The 17,813-nt window shown below is 60.1% G+C and overlaps 3 protein-coding genes across 4 annotated transcripts; 2 read left to right on the forward strand and 1 right to left on the reverse strand.

Moving 5' to 3' along the window:
• Positions 1-826: 826 nt before the first annotated feature.
• On the forward strand, positions 827-6,306 carry IGBP1 (immunoglobulin binding protein 1). Of its 2 annotated transcripts, none has more exons than XM_071569652.1 (6): positions 827-1,025; positions 1,639-1,932; positions 3,566-3,761; positions 4,636-4,721; positions 5,377-5,489; positions 5,820-6,306. In XM_071569652.1, the coding sequence occupies exons 1-6, from the start codon at positions 838-840 to the stop codon at positions 5,966-5,968; spliced, it is 1,026 nt and encodes a 341-aa protein (XP_071425753.1). In that variant the 5' UTR covers positions 827-837; the 3' UTR covers positions 5,969-6,306. The 2 variants fall into 2 exon arrangements, with proteins under 2 accessions (XP_071425753.1, XP_071425754.1); XM_071569653.1 differs by having other exon boundaries at positions 5,823-6,306.
• A 1,222-nt stretch (positions 6,307-7,528) lies between these two features.
• LOC139678660 (diacylglycerol O-acyltransferase 2-like) lies at positions 7,529-12,056 on the forward strand. The gene is made up of 8 exons (XM_071569645.1): positions 7,529-7,647; positions 9,135-9,263; positions 9,351-9,458; positions 9,685-9,755; positions 9,846-10,050; positions 10,452-10,626; positions 10,729-10,931; positions 11,414-12,056. Exons 1-8 carry the CDS (start codon positions 7,608-7,610, stop codon positions 11,566-11,568), a joined length of 1,086 nt encoding a protein of 361 aa, XP_071425746.1. The 5' UTR covers positions 7,529-7,607; the 3' UTR covers positions 11,569-12,056.
• Positions 12,057-12,944: 888 nt separating this feature from the next.
• P2RY4 (pyrimidinergic receptor P2Y4) lies at positions 12,945-17,611 on the reverse strand. Its single transcript, XM_071569644.1, has 2 exons — positions 17,479-17,611; positions 12,945-14,586 (listed from the first exon to the last, which is right to left on the reverse strand). The coding sequence occupies exon 2, from the start codon at positions 14,568-14,570 to the stop codon at positions 13,449-13,451; it is 1,122 nt and encodes a 373-aa protein (XP_071425745.1). The 5' UTR covers positions 14,571-14,586; positions 17,479-17,611; the 3' UTR covers positions 12,945-13,448.
• Between the last annotated feature and the right edge of the window lie 202 nt (positions 17,612-17,813).

Consider the following 17,813-nt stretch of genomic DNA (forward strand, 5'->3'; position numbering starts at 1 on the left):
GCCCCTGCAGGGACCCAACAGTGACCAGCCCTGGGCACCCCTCAGGGCCAGGAGGGGCCAGGAGGGGACACAGCGGGGCAGGTGAAGCCAAAAGGATTGGAAATAAACTGCTAAGAGAGGCTTTTGTGCATTAGCAGCAAAGGGGTTATTTCTGTGCAGGGAAGGGGGGCAGTTCCACTGCAAACACTTCCAGCACTGATGCCCAAACAGGTGTATTTATACAACTACAGGACATTGTTGCAACATCTTACCATGCACAGTGATTTATTACAATGCAATTACACTGCATTATTACATTTTACCATGAATATTAATTTATTACAATATGTGATATCCCCCTGGCAGGGGATCCATGTGGGACTCTGGAGGCCCCTCCGAGCCGCCCCTGCCCATCGCCCTCCGCCCTGTGCAGGATCCCAGCGGGCTGGGCGGCCATGGCGGAGCTCCCTGGGCCTGGTGCCCTCCCAGTGCCATCCCTGTGCCCTCCCTACCATGGCGCCTGTGTACTCCCAGTGCCCTCCCTGTGCCATTCCTGTGCCCTCCCCATCATGGCTCCATTGCCCTCCCCATCATGGCTCCATTGCCCTCCCCAACATGGCCCCTTTGCCCTCCCCATCATGGCTCCCTTGCCCTCCCCATCATGGCTCCCTTGCCCTCCCCATCATGGCTCCCCTGCCCTCCCCATCATGGCTCCCTTGCCCTCCCCATCATGGCTCCCCTGCCCTCCCCAACATGGCGCCGCGCAGTTCCGCGGCCGTGCCCTCCCCAAGATGGCGGCATGCCTTGCGCATGCGCGCGCGGGCCGGAAGCGGCGCCGGAAGCGGTGGGCGGGCCGCGATGGCGGCGGCGGGCGCGGAGGGGCCGAGGCTGGCGGAGCTGCTGGCGGCGGGGCGGCGGCTTTGGGACGAGCTGGAGGCGGGCACCGAGCCCTCCTCGGGAGCTCCGGCAGTGCAGGACAAGGTGCGGCAGGGCCTGGACGCGCTGCAGCGCGCGGCCGCCATGGTGGCGCAGTTGGAGCTGTTCAGGTGAGCGCGGCGCGGCCCGGCCGGGATCGGGATCGGGATCGGGACACACTCACAGGGTCACTGAGGCTGGCACGGCCCTCCCAGCCCATGGAGCCCACCCTGTGCCCGATGCCCACCTTGGAAAAGCCCTCCCAGCCCATGGAGCCCACCCTGTGCCCGATGCCCACCTTGGCAAAGCCCTCCCAGCCCATGGAGCCCACCCTGTGCCCGATGCCCACCTTGGCAAAGCCCTCCCAGCCCATGGAGCCCACCCTGTGCCCAATGCCCACCTTGTCCCCCAGCCCAGAGCACTCAGTGCCACGGCCAGTCCTGCCTTGGGCACCTCCAGGGTGGGCACTCCAAACCTCCCTGGGCAGCCCCTGCCAGAGCCTGCCCACCCTTTCCATGGAGAAATTCCTCCTGATGTCCAGCCTAAAGCTCCCCTAGGACTGTTCCCTCTGCTCCTGTCCCTGTTCCCTGGGGCACAGCCCGACCCCCCCCGCTCCCCCCTCCTGGCAGGGATTGCAGAGCCAGAAGGTGCCCCCTGAGCCCCTTTTTCTCCAGGCTGAGCCCCGTCAGCCGCTCCAGCCCTTTCCCAGCTCACTCCCCGCCTCTCCCGGCTCTCCCCCTGCAGTGAGAACGAGGAGCTGGAGGAAATCGCCTCGGCCGACCTGAAGTTCCTGCTGCTGCCCGCGCTGCTGGGGGCGCTGACTCTGAAGCAGGTGGACCAGAGCCGGCGGCTGGAGCACCTGCAGAGCGCCCGCGAGCACTTCCTGCGCTTCCTGCGGCTCTGCCGGAGCTACGGGCTGGGGGCGGCGCTGCTGCCCCCCGAGGAGCGCGACGGGAGCGGCCCCGCCGCGCCCACCCAGCCCCAGCCCCAGCCCGGCCTCGTGGCCATGGCCCTGAGCAGGAGAGCCAAGATCGAGAGGTGGGAGAAGGGGCAGCCCCAGGCACGGCAGGGCTGGGCAGGGAGGAGCTGCTGCTGCTTCCCTGGGTGTGGGGAGGGCTGGAGCACAAAATGTGCATTTTAAGGGACACAGCAGCTCGTTCAGTGCTGGGACACCTTCCATGAACCAGGTGAGTCCAAACCCCACCCAGCCTGGGCTGCATTTGTGTCTTTCTGGGATGTTGAGGGAAAATTGCTGACAGAATCTTATCTTTGAAATAACTAATCTTATAATTAGTTCTTTAATCAGGTCCAAAATTCCCACCTGGGAATTTTCCTACCAGTGGGTTTAGTAGAGCTTGGTGAAAAGGTGGTTGGTGACTTTGTCTTGCTTTGGGTGGGATTTTGGCCAGGAAGTTGCTCATAATCAGGAATTGGAATGGGCTGCCCAGAGAGGGGGTGGATTCCCCATCCCTGGAGGGTTTGAAACTCAGCTTGGCCGTGGCACTGAGTGCCCTGATCTGGTAAAGGGACTGGAGTTGGACCAAGGGTTGGACTTGATGATCTCAGAGGGCTTTTCCAACCCAGTGGATTCTGTGGATGTGGCACTGAGTGAGAATCCACATCTTGATCCAACCCTACTGTGATCACCAGCCCAGGGCACTGAGTGAGAATCCACATCTTGATCCAACCCTACTGTGATCACCAGCCCAGGGCACTGAGTGAGAATCCACATCTTGATCCAACCCTACTGTGATCACCAGCCCAGGGCACGGAGTGCCCTGGGCTGGTGATCACAGTGGGGTTGGATCAAGGATTGGACTTGCTGATCTCAGAGGGGTTGGATCAAGGATTGGACTTGCTGATCTCAGAGGTCTTTTCCAACCCAATCCATTCTATAATTGAGGCAACACTGAATAGTCCAGATTGGGCTGGACCTGCTTAAGTTGTACAGACCCAAAATATGACTTGGATTCCAGCTGGGAGGGGTTTCTTTTCTAGAGTGACTCTTGTGTGCTCTTTGCCCTCTCAGAGGTTTCTAATCTTTGTCTCTCACTGTTCACTCTTCAGGTGACTCAAAAACAGGAGGGTGGGACACAAGGATTTAGTCTGAAAGTGTATTATCTGTTCCTCCTTTTATAACTAATTCCCAAATAGGTGTAAAAGTCCAGAAAGCTGAAATTATATTAAAAAAAACCTCTGCAAACACAAAACCACCTGAGACAGAAGCTGGAAAAGTGATTTATTCTTCTTATTAAGCAGATTCTTGGTATTTTTTGTGTCACATGGGAGCAATTCAAAATAGCCACTCCATTTGTTTTCTCAGGGAAGGAGCTGATGGGTTCAAGTCCTGCTTTGTCCAGGAGATGAATATTCCCAGGCTTGCCTAATTTTACCTGCAAGGCTTCCATTTTCAAGAATTATTAATTGTTTAAGAGAAGAATAAAATAATTGAGGCACCTCTAAGTTTAATGTGATTTTACAGCTGCTTTTAATAGACAAGAGGGGCTGAAATTCCAACAGGAACTTCCACACCCTCCATTTTTTTGTACAGTTTTCTTCCTAAGTGCATGAAGTGGTGTTGAACCTCTGACAGAGGGTGGTAAAGACACCCTGGCTGGGCTGAGAGAGACAAACACGATGCAGTGATGCCACTTTGCCCCCTTTGGGACAGGTACAAGCAGAAGAAGGAGCTGGAGAACAAGTTGGCCTCGATGAGGAGCTTCGTGGAGGGGGGGACAGCAGATGAGGATCAGATCCGGGAGTTCCACATCCTGCAGATCCAGAAATGGATCAGCACCAGCCTGGAGGAGCTGGAGAGCATCGAGCAGGAGATGGTGATCCTGAGGAGCAGGGATGCAGCCAGACAGGTGTGGGATCCCCTGGGGTGGGCATGGCTTGGGTGGATGAATCCCAGAGGGGTTCAGTGGCAGAGCTGGAGTTTGTTCTGTGAAACTCCTTTGGAACTGAGCTCAGTCCCAGCATGGGCTGGTGGGGGCTGCTTTAATTCCAGTTCTGGGGTTGGTCCCTGCCTGCTGCTGCCACACATTCCAGGCAGTCATGGCCTGTGAAATGCTGGAGCTTGGAATGGCAGAGCTCAGCTGGGCTGTGCAGGGGCTTTTGCTGGGTTCTGCAGGCCTCTGACTCTGAAGAGCACTTTGTACATTAAAATAAGCCCCTTGTCATGTCTTTTATACCTCCACTCCTGGTGTGAAGCGTGTCCAGGTGTTACAGACACCTGGGAATATCAGCCTGTTTGGAATGACAGAAGCTTCCCACTGACCTGCAGTCCCTGTGCAGAGTGTTGTCCCCAGGCTTTGTGCCACCCGAGGTGCCTGCAGGAAATCAGAGCTGGCACAGCCCTGCCCAGCCTGTTGGCAGGGCTGCTTTGGGTGGGTCCCTCCTGGCACTGCAGGCCTGGGCTCCTCCTGGTGTCCCAGTGGGAATGACAAGCTCCGAGCACTCCACGTTGGGTGCTGGAGCGATGAGCAGTTCCCTCCCTGAGCTGGCTTGGCCCTGTTGGCTCTGCCTTGGTCCCAGCAGTGTCACAGAGGCACAAGGAGTGATTTGTGGAGGGCACAGATGGAATTGCTGATTTAAACCGGATTCAGGCCTGCGTTGTCCATCCTGGGTGTTGCTGTAAGAGCTGAGGTGTTTCCCTTCTGCAAACCTTTGATCCCTTGGGGGTGGGAGGCAGAGGGTGGGACTGTCACCTGCACAGCTGTGACTGTTGTTGCCCTCCAGGCTCCAGCGGCTCCGCACGGCCCTGCCCGGCCCGCCAGGGCTCCAGTGAGGCCCTTCATCCTGACCCGCGACGCTGCCCAGGCCAAGTACGTTGGGCTGGGGTTGCTGAACACCCTCTGGGGCAGTGCTCTCACTGAAACACTCTCCAGGTGCAGAAATCCAGCTGTAGCCTCTGTGTCTGCGCCCCTCTTGGTGGCACCCTGAGATCCTTGGCAGGAGTTTCAGCAGCTAAAGCACAATGTGGGATAGAAACCAGATTTCCTGTCCTGCTTGAGAAATAATTTTCCCTGATCTTTCCATGTATCTAGTTCAGGTCCCAGGGCCATCTTGGGGCACCTCCCACCAGCCCAGGTTGCTCCAACCCCATCCAGCCTGGCCTTGGACACTCCCAGGGATGGGGCAGCCACAGCTGCTCTGGGAAACTTGTGCCAGGGCCCGCCCACCCTCACAGGGAAGAATGTCCTCCCAATCTCCCATCTAACCCTGCCCTCTGGCAGTGGGAAGCCTTTCCCCCTCGTCCTCTCCCTCCATCCCTTGTCCAGAGTCCCTCCATCTCTGCTGGAGCCCCTTCAGGTACTGAAAGGCCACAGTGAGGTCACCCCAGAGCCTTCCTCAAGCCCTGCTTGATAACATGCCTCAACTCCTTAGTGCAGGTTGGATTATGGAATAGTGCTGTGCCTGTTGTCCGTGTGTGCTCATTGTGAGGGGTGTAATTCCCTGTTCTGGCTGTGTCCTCTGCAGGGTGTTTGGGGCTGGTTACCCCGGGCTGCCCACCATGACTGTGGACGACTGGTACGAGCAGCGCCGCAGGCAGGGAATCGTGTCCGGGCAGAGCGTCCCTCAGAGGGCACCAGGTATGGGGGCATTTGGGAAGGCTCCTGAGGGGCTGGAGGAGCAGGGGTGGTGTGTGCAGAGTGTGGGACACCCCCCGGCTGAGGAGGAGCCCAAGATTTATTAGGAGAACAACTGCATTGTATTGGCGAGTTGGACAGGGCTTGGAGCACCCTGGGCTGGTGGTAGGTGACCCTGCCATGGCAGGGGGTGGGACTGGATGGGCTTTGAGGTCCCTTCCAGCTGAAACCATTCCATGCTTCTCACTCCTGCCATCTGCCTGGCCCAGCTCCAGGCTGGGCTGCTCCTTGGAGAACCTGACCTGGGATCTCCTCCCTGTCCCTCACCTCCAGCAGGTGTAAGTGATGAAGAGTTGCAGAAGCAGCAGCAGGAAAAAAAAGAGGAAGAGGATGATGAGGAAGCCCTTCAGAAAGCTCGGAACTGGGATGATTGGAAGGACACACACCCCCGAGGCTACGGCAACCGGCAGAACATGGGCTGAGCAGGGCCTGGCACCCTGGGAGAAGAACCTGGAGAGGCAGAGAGAGGAGGGAATAGTGTACATATGTGGAGTGCCCGGAACGCTCCGGAGCAGGATGGGAGGAGCACGTGTGACCCCTTGCTTTGGTTTCATTCCATGTCAGACTGGGTGCACTGGTCGTGCTGGGAGACGCCCCAGAGCTCAGTGAGGGTCAGGCTCCCTCTGCGCTGCCAGGCAGAGGCAGCCCCGGAGGGAGGTCCATGGATTTGGAAACTGCTCTTTGTATTGTGGGTGGATGTATTTATTACTTCTTTTTTTCCTCTATTTTAAGCAAAATAAACTCTCTTTGTGCTGTCTAATTCCTGCTGTGAAATTCCCTTGCTCTTCATCCCGGGCTCTTGTAGAGCCAGTAAGGCCAGTGGGGCCCAGCCCTGGACCCTTCTCATGGAGCCCACTGGGACAAGGCAAAGTAGTCAGTGTGCTTTGAAATCTTGCAGAACAACCCTGACAGGGGTAAAACCTTTCCTGGACCACTCTGGAGCTGGTTTAAATGGCTGTTGGCACCAATCCTGGATGAAGGAGGACAGGGCACACCTGGTTTGCTGTACCTGGCACTGCCCTGGCACACAGGGGTGTTGCTGGGCAGGAAGGTGAGGTATCACAGCTGGAGGTGTGGGCTGGCACTTGTTCTAAACCTGTTAAAATATTGGGATGAAAAACCAAAGGAAGCTTGGCTGGCACTGGGTGTGTCACCTGCAGCAGGCAGTGTTACCTGCCCAGAGTTTCCTTACCCTGGGATGGGGATCCTCAGTTTGGGAGGTTTCCTTCCTATCAGCGTGATTTGGGCACAGCTGAGGGGAAGCTGCAGCCTGCAGTGGATGTGGTCACTCCTTTCTCCCAGGCACTGAGTGTCTGCAGTTTACAGGAGCAGCTTGTGGGGTTTGTGGCTTCCAGATCTCCCAGGAAACTTGTTTCTTACCACCACAGGCAATCCTATACATGATTTTCCATTTCCTGCACTTGATCTTGGGCAGCACTTCTAGTGAGCACCTCTGGAGAGGTGGATCCTGAAAAGCAGCTTTAATTACTTAGTCCCTGTGGATTCTCACTTTTCCTTGGGCTGTTGGCCTGAAGCTCCATCTCAGTGCTGATTTTGTGCTGCTCTTATTTCCTTATTTTCTCATTTTCCCCCCAAACCCTCCTGCAGGGATGGAAGAGGAGGGGACGGTGTTGGCTGCTGGTTCTGGTGGCTGCATTCCCATTGTGTGGAGCTTTGGGATGACCTTTTTGGGTGGCTCTGTGGGGTCTTACACTGCTTGAGCATGGCAGTGTTTGTGAAACACCCAGACCGTGGGCAGTGCCATTCCCAGGGGGCTGCAGCCCCCATGGATCCCCCTGGCACCGGCAGTGGGGCCATTCCGAGGAGCACCGAGCGCCGGCACAGCGACAGCTCCTCGTCCTCGGTGTGCCCCTCACCTTCCCAGGGACCAGCAGTTCCTGCCCGTGCCCCACACCCAGGGCTGGGTCCCTCCCCTCGGCAGTGGCCGCTGGACCTGGGTCAGCTGTTAAAGCCTCTGGACACACAGCCCAGCGCCCTCTGTGATTGCCAAACTCGCCCTCCACCCGCCCAGCCCGGGGCTGCCGTGGAGCTCCCGCCACCATGAAAACCATCATCGCCGCCTGCTCCCAAAACCTCAGCGGTGAGACATGCCCAGGGGGGCTGGGGCGGGTCCTGGGGCTCCAGCAACACGGGGAGCTCCTTGTTACTGCTGGGCACTTGCTTTGGAGGGCTGGGGGGAAAGGGGGTGCCGGGACCGGTTTGGGGATAACTCCAGAGGAAAATGTAGAGTTGCTCAACAGGAATGGAATTTTTGACAAATGTGGGAATGTTACTCCCATAAGAATCTCCAGAGCACTGCAAGCTCCAAATGTTGGGGTTTGCAGAGGCTCCTGTCGCTGCGGACGGGGACAGCAGTGGAGCTGTGGGGGTTCTCTGTGTGGTCTGGATGTTCATGGAGTTCTGGGAATGGGAATTGGGAGCTAAAAACAACAGTTTGGTGGGCACAAGTTTGCTGGAAAAGCTCTAAGTCTTCCCTGGGAAAAAAACGGGCTTTGGAAAGCTGAGAATGGCAGGACCGTGAGATGGGTGGAAGGGATCTCTCAGAGCCTGTCACACTACTTGGGAGAAAGGGACAAAATTCCCCAAAGCTGGAGTTGGCTCCAGTGTTTCATTTAATTCAGTTGTTCCATTCCTGGTTTGGATTGAGCCAGGAAGAGTTGAACCTCCACCAGCTTCCTGAACCAAAGTTTGGGGGTTCTCCTCTAACCTGGGAGTCCCTGGTCTGGGGAGCCAGGGGGTCAGGGCTGCTCCTGTCTCACCCTGAGCATCCTGCTGACCAACACACAGATTTTGGGCTGTTTTCCCAAGAAAACCAGGCTCTGGTGACACTCGGGGTGTCTGTGGTGGCTGTGCCGGGTGGTCTCGGCCATGGGGGACCTTTGGCCGGGAGTGGCACTGGCAGCAGGGGCGCCTCGGGCCCGTTTCGGGAGGAGGGCTGGGGCTCTGTGTGGAGTTTGGATCCTGGCACCCAGCCCAGGATGGTTAATAGTTCACCAAGGTCATCCACAGGGAAGGGGCCAGGGGGTGAGTGGGATGGCGGCAGCTCTGGAGTGTCCCAGGCTGTGGGGACAGTTGGGAACAGCCACCCCTGTCCACCCCAGCTCAGCCCCAGCCCCCGTCCTTGGCACCTGCTGGGGGGGTGGGGCCTCCCTGCTGTGCCAGCTGAGAAATCCCCAAAACCTCTGTGAGCCTGAGCACTCCAAGGAGGGCATGGGGAAGGTCCCGGCCCTCGGGAGCTTGTCACAGAGCAGGATGTGCTGGTGTGCTTGGCTCTGCTGGTGCATGGAGCGTTTGGGGTTGGGGTGCTCAGCCTGGAGTCTTCCCCAGAGCACCCTGGTTGCCCAGGGCCACCTCCTGGCATGGTCCACAGCTCTTTGGGGATGACATCCCCCCTTCCACCCCACCACATCCCATCGCTCCTCCCCAGCTGCTCCTCCTTCCTATCCCACCTCTCACCTCGCCCCATACCCCAACCCTGGCCCCCCTGGGTGTTCCCTGCCCGCCCAGTGGCCCAGCCTGTGTTCAAGCTGTGCTGTTTTGGGCCGGGGGCCGCGTGCCCCTCCGCAGGGAGCCGTGCCAGCCTGCAGACCGCGCTGCGCACTCTGCTGGCCGTGCCCTGGCCCTCCCAGCGGGACATCGGCTCTGCGCTCCAGCTCCTCGCCGTGCTGCAGTGGGTGCTCAGCTTCCTGCTGCTGGGTGAGTGGGGGGGAGCAGGGGGGGAGCAGGGGGCTGTGGGGGGCCCGCGGGGGTCACACCTGCTCACCCCCTGCCCGGCTCCCACAGGAACTGTCACCCTCCTGGTGCTCATCTGCCTGCTGTTCACCAGCCTCTGGCCCATCCCTGCACTCTACCTGGCCTGGATCATCTTCGACTGGGACACACCGGAGAAAGGTGGGGTGGGAATGTCCCCCTTCCTCCAGCCTTGCAGCAGGAGGGAGAGTGGGTCCCGCCTGGCGATTGGGAAGCACCATGTCCCGGTTGCTCCTTCCCTTCTCTCCCACACCATCAGCACCACAGTGGGAAGAGGGGTGCAGCAGGTCCATGGAGGGTGTTTTCCATGGATCCTGCCACCCTCTGGGCTGGGCATCATGTGCTGTGGTCCCTCCCTGGATTGCAGGTGGCAGGAGGATGCCAGGCCTGCGGCGATGGACCGTGTGGAAGCACTTTCGGGATTATTTTCCAGTGAAGGTACCGTGCTAGGACGGGATGCTCCTGCAGCTGGTGGTGGTGGCACCACTCAAAAGTGCCACGTCCCCGTGACCCCTTTTGTCCCTGCAGCTGGTGAAGACACACGACCTGTCCCCCAGTCACAACTACATCATCGGCTCCCACCCCCACGGCATCCTCTGCGTCGGCGCCTTCTGCAACTTCATCACGGGCTCCACGGGCTTCGAGGAGATGTTCCCGGGAATCCGCCCCTTCCTCACCACCCTGGCCGGCAACTTCCGCCTGCCCCTGTTCCGGGAGTACCTGATGAGTGGGGGTGAGCAGCCCCTGCCAGCCCTGCCTGCGGTGCCCACGGGCAGGGGGTCCCTCTGAGGGAAACACAGGAGTGATGGTGCTCCCGGGAGTGGGAGGGGCAGGGGTGGTGCTCTGCCTGCACTCTGCCTGAACTCCATCCTCACCTCGCCTGAACTCTGCCTAGACTGCCTACACCCTGCCTGTCCCTTGCCTGCACCCTTCCTATGCCCTACCTGTGCCCTGCCTGCACCTTGCCTACAGCAGGGGGTGCCCTTGCACTGTCCCTAACATGGTCCTGCCAGGTGTGACCCCCCCCCCCCCCGGGGGTCCCTGGTGGGGTCCCCGGTGGTTGCCTGGCTGTGTCCCTGTCCCGGGCGCTGCCAGGCAGGCGGTGCCACAGCTGGGGTGCCCGTCCCGCCGCAGGGCTGTGCCCGGTGACCCGCCGTGCCATCGGGTACCTGCTGTCCCAGAACGGCACGGGCAATGCCGTGGCCATCGTCATCGGCGGCGCGGCCGAGTCGCTGTCCTGCCGGCCCGGGGTCACCACGCTCATCCTCCGGAACCGCAAGGGCTTCGTGCGCATGGCCCTGCAGCACGGGTGGGTCACGGGGGGGGGCACGGGTGGGGCGTGGGTACCGCTTGCCCGCGGGTCCCTGGGGGTCCCGGCGCCCCGTCACCTCCCACCATGTCCCCTCCACAGGGCCTTCCTCGTCCCCTCCTTCTCCTTTGGGGAGAACGATCTCTTCCGCCAGGTGGTCTTTGAGGAGGGCAGCTGGATGTGGAGCATCCAGCGGCGCTTCCAGAAGATGATCGGCTTCGCTCCCTGTGTCTTCTACGGACGCGGCCTCACCTCTGAGCGCTCCCGGGGCTTCCTGCCCTACGCCAGACCCATCACCACCGTGGGTGAGCACCTGGGGTGGGGGGCCCAGGAGGAGGGCAGGGCAGGGGCAGCCCGTGGTGGTGGTGCTGGAAGGCACCACTCGGGGCGTGTCCCCACAAGTTGAGTGCGTTCCTGCATTCCCTGGCCCGATCCCATCCCTGCATTCCTTGTCCCAGTCCCATCCCTGCATCCCCTGTTCCGATCCTGTTCCCACATCCCCTGCCCCCATCGCGCTCCCACATCCCCTGTCCCCATCCCGTCCCTGCATCCCCTGACCCGATCCTGTTCCCACATCCCCTGACCCGATCCTGTTCCCACATCCCCTGACCCGATCCTGTCCCCTCATCCCCTGTCCCGATCCCGTCCCTGCATCCCCTGACCCGATCCTGTTCCCACATCCCCTGACCCGATCCCGTCCCTGCATCCTCTGTCCCGATCCCGTTTCCGCACCCCCGACCCGATCCCGTTCCCGCATCCCCTGACCCTCTCCCGTGCCCCCTGGCAGTGGGGGAGCCTGTGGCGGTGCCCAAGGTGCAGAACCCGAGCCGGGAGCTGGTGGACAAGTACCACGAGATGTACATCCAAGCCCTGCTCAAGCTCTTCAATGACAACAAGACCAAGTACGGGCTGTCGGAGACAGACGAGCTGCACATCCTCTGAGCGCCGCCGGCCCGGCCCGGCTCTCCGGGGCTCCTCGGGGGGGGATTTCAGCCGGCCCTGCACGGGGACACGCGGGGGACGGTCCCCACCCCGGCCCTCCGCCCCTTCGGCTGACAAACCTGAGCGGGAGGTGGGAGGAGAGGAGGAAGTGAGAGGGAAATTGGGAAAAGGTCCCCCTTGGAAGGGGTCTGGGGGGGCTGCGGGTGACACAGCTGTCCCCTGGATGGGGCTGGGGCCAGCAATGGGCATGGTCCCCCAAAATAACCAGATCACCACGAGCGAGGGAGGGGGTGTCATGGGAGGAGGGATCAAGATGGGGTCTTTGGGGGGACATCCTGATGCAAGTGGGACCACCATGTGGGACATCCCACCCTGAGATGGGACACTCTTGGACTTGGGGACCTGTGGAAGTGGCTTCAGCCAGGACCATGGGGCCTCTGATGAGCCTTTTCAGACACCTCTGTTCCCAGTACAGGTTTCCAACTCCCCACCCTTGTCTGTGTGTGTTCTGGGGGTTGGGATGGGCAGGGCTGAGGCAGAGCTCTGCACTCCCCATGTGGGTGGACCTGCCACCAAGTGTCCCCTCCCTGGGAGGCCCATCCTCAGCTGGGGCTGTACGTGGCAGGGCCTCCTGCACTGCTCAGGTGCAGCCCATCAGCTCCTGGGTGCACCTGGGCCATGTCAGATATAATGGGAGGAGACTGCCCTTGCTGGGTTAACTGGGCTCAGGGTGGGGATCTGCTGTCTCTGCTCTCAGCTCAGCAGTGAGTGAGCAGCTGTCTGGGCACTGCTGTTGGTGGGATGGGGATACAGTGCCTGGGGGTGCCATCCCTGGGGTCCTTTCCTTCCCCTGGGCAGCTCCTGGTGGGAATTAGCTGTGTGTGACCAGGGCCATGGCTGGGGGTGACGCCCCAATGATGCTCTGGGTGTCCCTTCTGTAGGCATGTCCTGGCAAGAGTTGGGGGGGGCAATGGGGACGGCCCCTCCAGGTGGGGGCAATGGGGACGGCCCCTCCAGATGGGGGCAATGGGGACGGCCCCTCCAGATGGGGGCAGCCCCTCCTGGGGCTCCCTGCAGTGGGGACAGTCATGTTCCTGTCCATTCCTGCCAGGCTGGCATGGGAGAGTCAACAGTGCTGACACTGATCTTGGTCTGTTCCTCTGTTCAGACTCTTGGTCAAACAAAAGGGCTGGGTAAACATTTGAGGAGCAAACACCCATAAAGGCACATTTCCGAGAACCTTCCTGTCACCAGGGCTGTCACTGGCTCATCGCTCCAGACCTGCCCAGTGTCATGGTGGTGGGTGGCTTCTCTCTGGGGTGAGGGTGGGCAGCTTGTCCCTCTTCCTTCTGCTACAGAGAGGAATAGGCTGGAGCATTGGGGAAGGGGCTTTATTGAGGGGTGACAGCAGCAAGTGTCTTGTGTCACATCTCTACTCCTCTGCCAAGGTCAGAGGTGTGATGTGACAGGGACATCTCTGAGAACCAGGCACGGGGAAACCTCAGCATGGGCTCCATCCCCTGACTCAGTCCAGGCCCTGCACATCAACACGGAGCAGTCTGGACAGCTGTGCCTGCCCAGGGAGGGCCTGGTGTCCCTTCTCTTTAGTGACCTGGCATCCCCCATTGTGTCCCCAGGAGCACCCAGGGGTGGGACATCAGCCTGCTTCCCCCAAACAGCCTCCTCAGTGTCCTTCCCATTTCCACAGGTGCTCTCCTGCCCCAGCCAGCACCAGCAGCCTCCTCCCACAGCATCCCAGGGCAGGACTGGGACTGACCCTGCAGGGGCAGAGACCACAGGGCAGGGCAGGGCAGGTCTGAGGACCTCGGGGTGCCCACCCAGAGCCCAGAGGGGCTGCATCTCCAGGCTCTGGAGCCCCCTCAGCACCCGCCTGCGCTCTGTGCTGTCCCTGTGCCTTGGGTGACACTGGCAATGTGTCTGCCGTCCGTGAGGGTGTCCATGTAGGGCGACACCAGGGCCAGGTTGCTGGTGGGCAGGGGCCGGAGCCGCTGGGCATTGCCCCGGCGCAGCCCCCGGTACTTGTCCCCAGCCATGAAGTACAGGATGGGGTCGAGGCAGCTGTTGATGCTGGCCAGGGGCCGTGTGATCTTGTAGGTGAAGTTGATGATGTTGAGGGTCCGGCAGTCGGCTTGGAAGTAGCGGGAGGTGTAGTAGAGGGTGCGGGTGATGTGGAAGGGCACAAAGCAGATGGCAAAGACGGCGAGCACGATGATGATCATCTTGATGGAGCGTTTCTTGTGAGAGGGCATCCTCGGGTTGGGGCTGGAGAAGCTGGACTTGCAGAGCCTCTTGGCCATCAGACAGTAGCACAGGGCGATGACCAGGAAGGGGAGCCCGAAGAGCAGGGCCATGACAGAGGAACTGTAGTGCACGTAATGGTCAAACTCCTCAGGCTTGGTGGTGTCGTGGCACAGGGTGTTGTTCCCCTTGGAGCTGGTGGTGACAAAGATGAGGTTGGGGATGAGGCAGATGGTGACAGCGAGCCAGGCACCCACGCAGATGATGCGGGCGTGCTTGGTCTTCACCCACTTGAGGGAGCGGATGGGGTGGCAGATGCCCATGTAGCGGTGGACGCTGATGCAGGTGAGGAAGAGGATGCTGCTGTAGAGGTTGGCGTAGAAGAGGAACCGCACGATCTTGCAGAGCCACTTCCCAAAGGGCCAGTTGTTGCGGTCGGCATAATAGTAGACCAGGGTAGGGAGGGAGAGGACATAGAGGGTGTCAGACACGGCCAGGTTCACCATGTAGGTGGTGGTGGCATTCCAAGGCCTCATCCTGGAGATGAACATCCACAGAGCCCAGGAGTTGAGGGGCAGCCCCACCACGAAGACGATGCCATAGGAGACAGGCAGCAGGATGAACTTGAACTCCTCGTTGAAGACACACTTTGCCTCGGCCACTGCAGTGGTGTTGCCTCCTGACCAGGGAGCCAGCGTCGGTGTCCACAGGGCAACTGGGAACGTCCTCCCTGAAGTGGCCATGTCCTCCGAGCCAGATCTGTGGGAGCAGTTAATAAAAGCACATTAGTCGTCGATGCCGACCATTGTCAGACACAAAGCAGGGAAGGGAGCCAAAGATGCCAGATTTTGCCCCCCTCCAGCAGCTTCGGCCACTTTGATGGTTCTCTGTTTTTTCTCAGCTGATGTGCTTGGGACTTACAGGGACTGGGGGTGCTGAGCAAACCCTCCCTGCGCAGTGCCAGGGGTGACACCCATTAATCAGCCCTTTGAGGGCGCAGGGACGCCCGCGCCGCGCGGGGCCGGGAGCGTGCCGGGGACACAGGACCGCGCCGGCCCCGCCGGGCAGCAGCCCCACGGCGCGGCGAACAATGAGAGCTGATGAGCAACAGCAGCCCCTGGCCGGGCCAGCACAGCCTCTTGGAAGCTGCCTCAGCCTAATTGGCACCATCCTGACAATGCTGCTGCTTCTCCCAGAGGGCTCCTTGACAGAAGAAAGGCGAGAGGAGAAGAAAGGCTTGTCTGGGGGAATGTTGTGGCCCAGAGAAATCCTCGGGGGATGGTAAAGGAGCCTTTGGGAGAGAGTGTCCCTGGATGGTGAGGGGCCTCAGCTGCTGGGTATTCTCCCTGGGAGAGGGATGAGCTAAGTCCTGAGGAGAGGGGCTGTGCTGGGGCCAAGTCCCAGCTCAAGGCACTGCAAGTTAACAAAGCAGGACATTTCCTCCTGCACTGTATTAGGATCAAAGGCTGGGATCTGCATCCTCCTGGGAGATCAGCATGAGGACAAGCTGTCAAAAGGTCACATTCGCCTCTCAGATGTCTGAAGTTCAGAGCCCTCTTCTTCACAGTGTCCAGCAAAGGACCAGGGAAGGCTGTTGACACATGGACTCCTTCACATCTGCCTCCATCCCTGGTGAAGCAATTCCTCTGTTGAGGGTGGATGCTTGGATGAGTGACCTGGGAGCAGGACCATCTGCTGTGCTGCTGGTGGAGACAAGGGTGTAGCCATAACCAGATCTGCTGGAGGGAATGCTGGTGCATCTCCAGTTTCTGATGCCCAGAGCTCACCCAGGAGGTCCAGGCTCCAGGACGAAGGAGGACTTGGGGCTCAGGGAGGTGCTGGATATTAGCAAGATGCTGGTGTCAGTGGTATAAGGGGGAAGGACGTGTCCTTCTGGGTTTCTCCATCCCTTGGTTCCCTCATCATCTCACTCCTGTTTGCCCCTTGCCTTTGCCATGAGGGTGTGCAGGAGTGTTCCACAGGGCGTATCCGTGGGATCTGCTGGGCCGTGCTCCATCCTGTCCCTGCCACACCTCACCTGCAGAGACACCCTGGGTTTGCAGAGATGCTCATAAATGACTCAGCAGGCAGATGGGCAGGGGGTGGCCGTGGCCCCTCCAGCCATGGTCCATGGGCTGTGTTTGAGTTGTGGGTTGAGCCTCCACATTGGGCTGAGTTCAAACTCCCCGTGGCTCCCACCCTGTGACAGTGCTGTGGGAAGATCCTGCCTTTATTACAGGGATGAGTTCAGGGAGCAACAGGCAGGTCCTGATCAAACATTAACAGTGGGAAGACCTTGGTTTGTTTTCCTAGAACCAGGAGGGGAAACAGCTGGTAGGAAAGGCGGAGCCCCAGAGCGTGGTGCCACTGGTGGTCCCATGGGGTGTTGTGCTGGTCTTGCTGGTCCCAGCCCAGCATGTCCCCAGGCTGTGACACTGCTGAGGACATGAGGGACCAGAAGACTTGTTTTCCTCTTCCAGCCTCTGAGTGCAAGTGAGCACAAAGCCATGAGCCTGACCAGAGGGGAGGTGCTGCAGGGTTCAGTGCCTGAAGTCCATGGCACAGGTCAGCAAACAACCAAGTTAGGAAAAGGTAGTAAATAAAAATTAGTGATCTGGTGTGGGAAATGCATAAGGAAAAACCCTGAGCACCTGTGTGGTGCTGGGCTGCTCAGAGGAGAGCACAGGCACCCGGATTCTGGCAGCTGATAGAGCCTGAGCATGGTCAGCAGCAGGATTTAACCATTTCCACCTGAGTGGCTTCCAGCCCTGGGGATTCACGGGGGCATTGGAAAGGCACCAGTGAAATGAATGAGCCGGGCAGCACCAGAGCCAGGCTCTGCCCCAGAGCCAAAGTCCTGCTGTTGGGACAGGAGGGGATGGTGGAGCCGGGCATGTGGAGCAGCAACAGGAGCTCAGGGAGGGCAGGAGAGTGGATTTCGGAGCAGCCGCCAAGGGATGGGTGAGCCAGGGACCAGCTGCTGCTGGAGCATGGGAAAAACAGGGCTTTTCTTCTCGCCTAAGCTCTTGGAAATTGCAAAACAAGGGGAAATTGTGCAAAACATCCTGCAGAAGGACCCTTGTCCCTAATCGCCACGTGGTTTGCACAGCCAAAGCCCCAGCACAAGGGGAGACGTGACCTAGTTCAATCCTTCCCTTCCCTGGAAGAGCAGCCAAAGCATGCTCTGCTGGCATTGCCAGGCACCAGGGACATGTCCCCGGGGACACCAGAGAGGTCAGGCACTCCCCTCGCTGCCCACCACATCCCGAGGTGACCCCTTTCCCAGCCCCCCTTGGGTGGGCTGTCCCTGTCCCCCAGGAGCCCACGGTGCCAGGCTAAGCCACAAGAGCCCCAGGGCAGCGTGGCCCTGTGAGGAGACAGTCATTTGGGGGATGAAGAGGAGGATGAAGGAGAGGAGGTGGCCACACTGGGAGGGATGAAGGACCTTGGTGACAGAGGGAGGTGGCACACTAGGGAGGAGACTGTACAGAGGGATTTGGGGATGGTGGAGAGGTGAGGAGACCCCGCTGACCCCCATCCCACCCCCATCCAGCCCCGGGATCCCAGCACAGTCCCTCACCCCCGGAGCCCGGCTGGCACTGTGGGGCTGTCCAGGCTGCTGCTGTCCCCAGACTCGGCTGCCCCGCTCACCTGCGGCCCTGGTGGCTCTCAGCAGTGGGGCACCCCCGGGCAGCGCCCTCTCCCCACGGCGCAGGGGGCCATGGCCAGGGGCTGTGGGCCGCCCTTTGCCGTGCCCTGCCGTGCCGTGCCCTCTCCCTCTCTCCCACGGCTGGGAGCAAAGTGCCCAGGAAAGGCAGGGCTGGAGGCGGGCGGAGGCGGAGGCAGGAGCAGAAGCTGCCCCAGGGCTCAGCCTCGCGGGTCTCCCATCCCTCCATCGTCCTCCCAGGCTTTGGGCCACCTACAGCTCCCACAGCAGCCCCTTGGGCATGGGGCCTGTGGGCCTTTCCCATGGGGTCATGGCCCTT

This window comes from Pithys albifrons, chromosome 14 (assembly GCF_047495875.1).
Source record: "Pithys albifrons albifrons isolate INPA30051 chromosome 14, PitAlb_v1, whole genome shotgun sequence".
Classification (NCBI taxonomy): domain Eukaryota; kingdom Metazoa; phylum Chordata; class Aves; order Passeriformes; family Thamnophilidae; genus Pithys; species Pithys albifrons.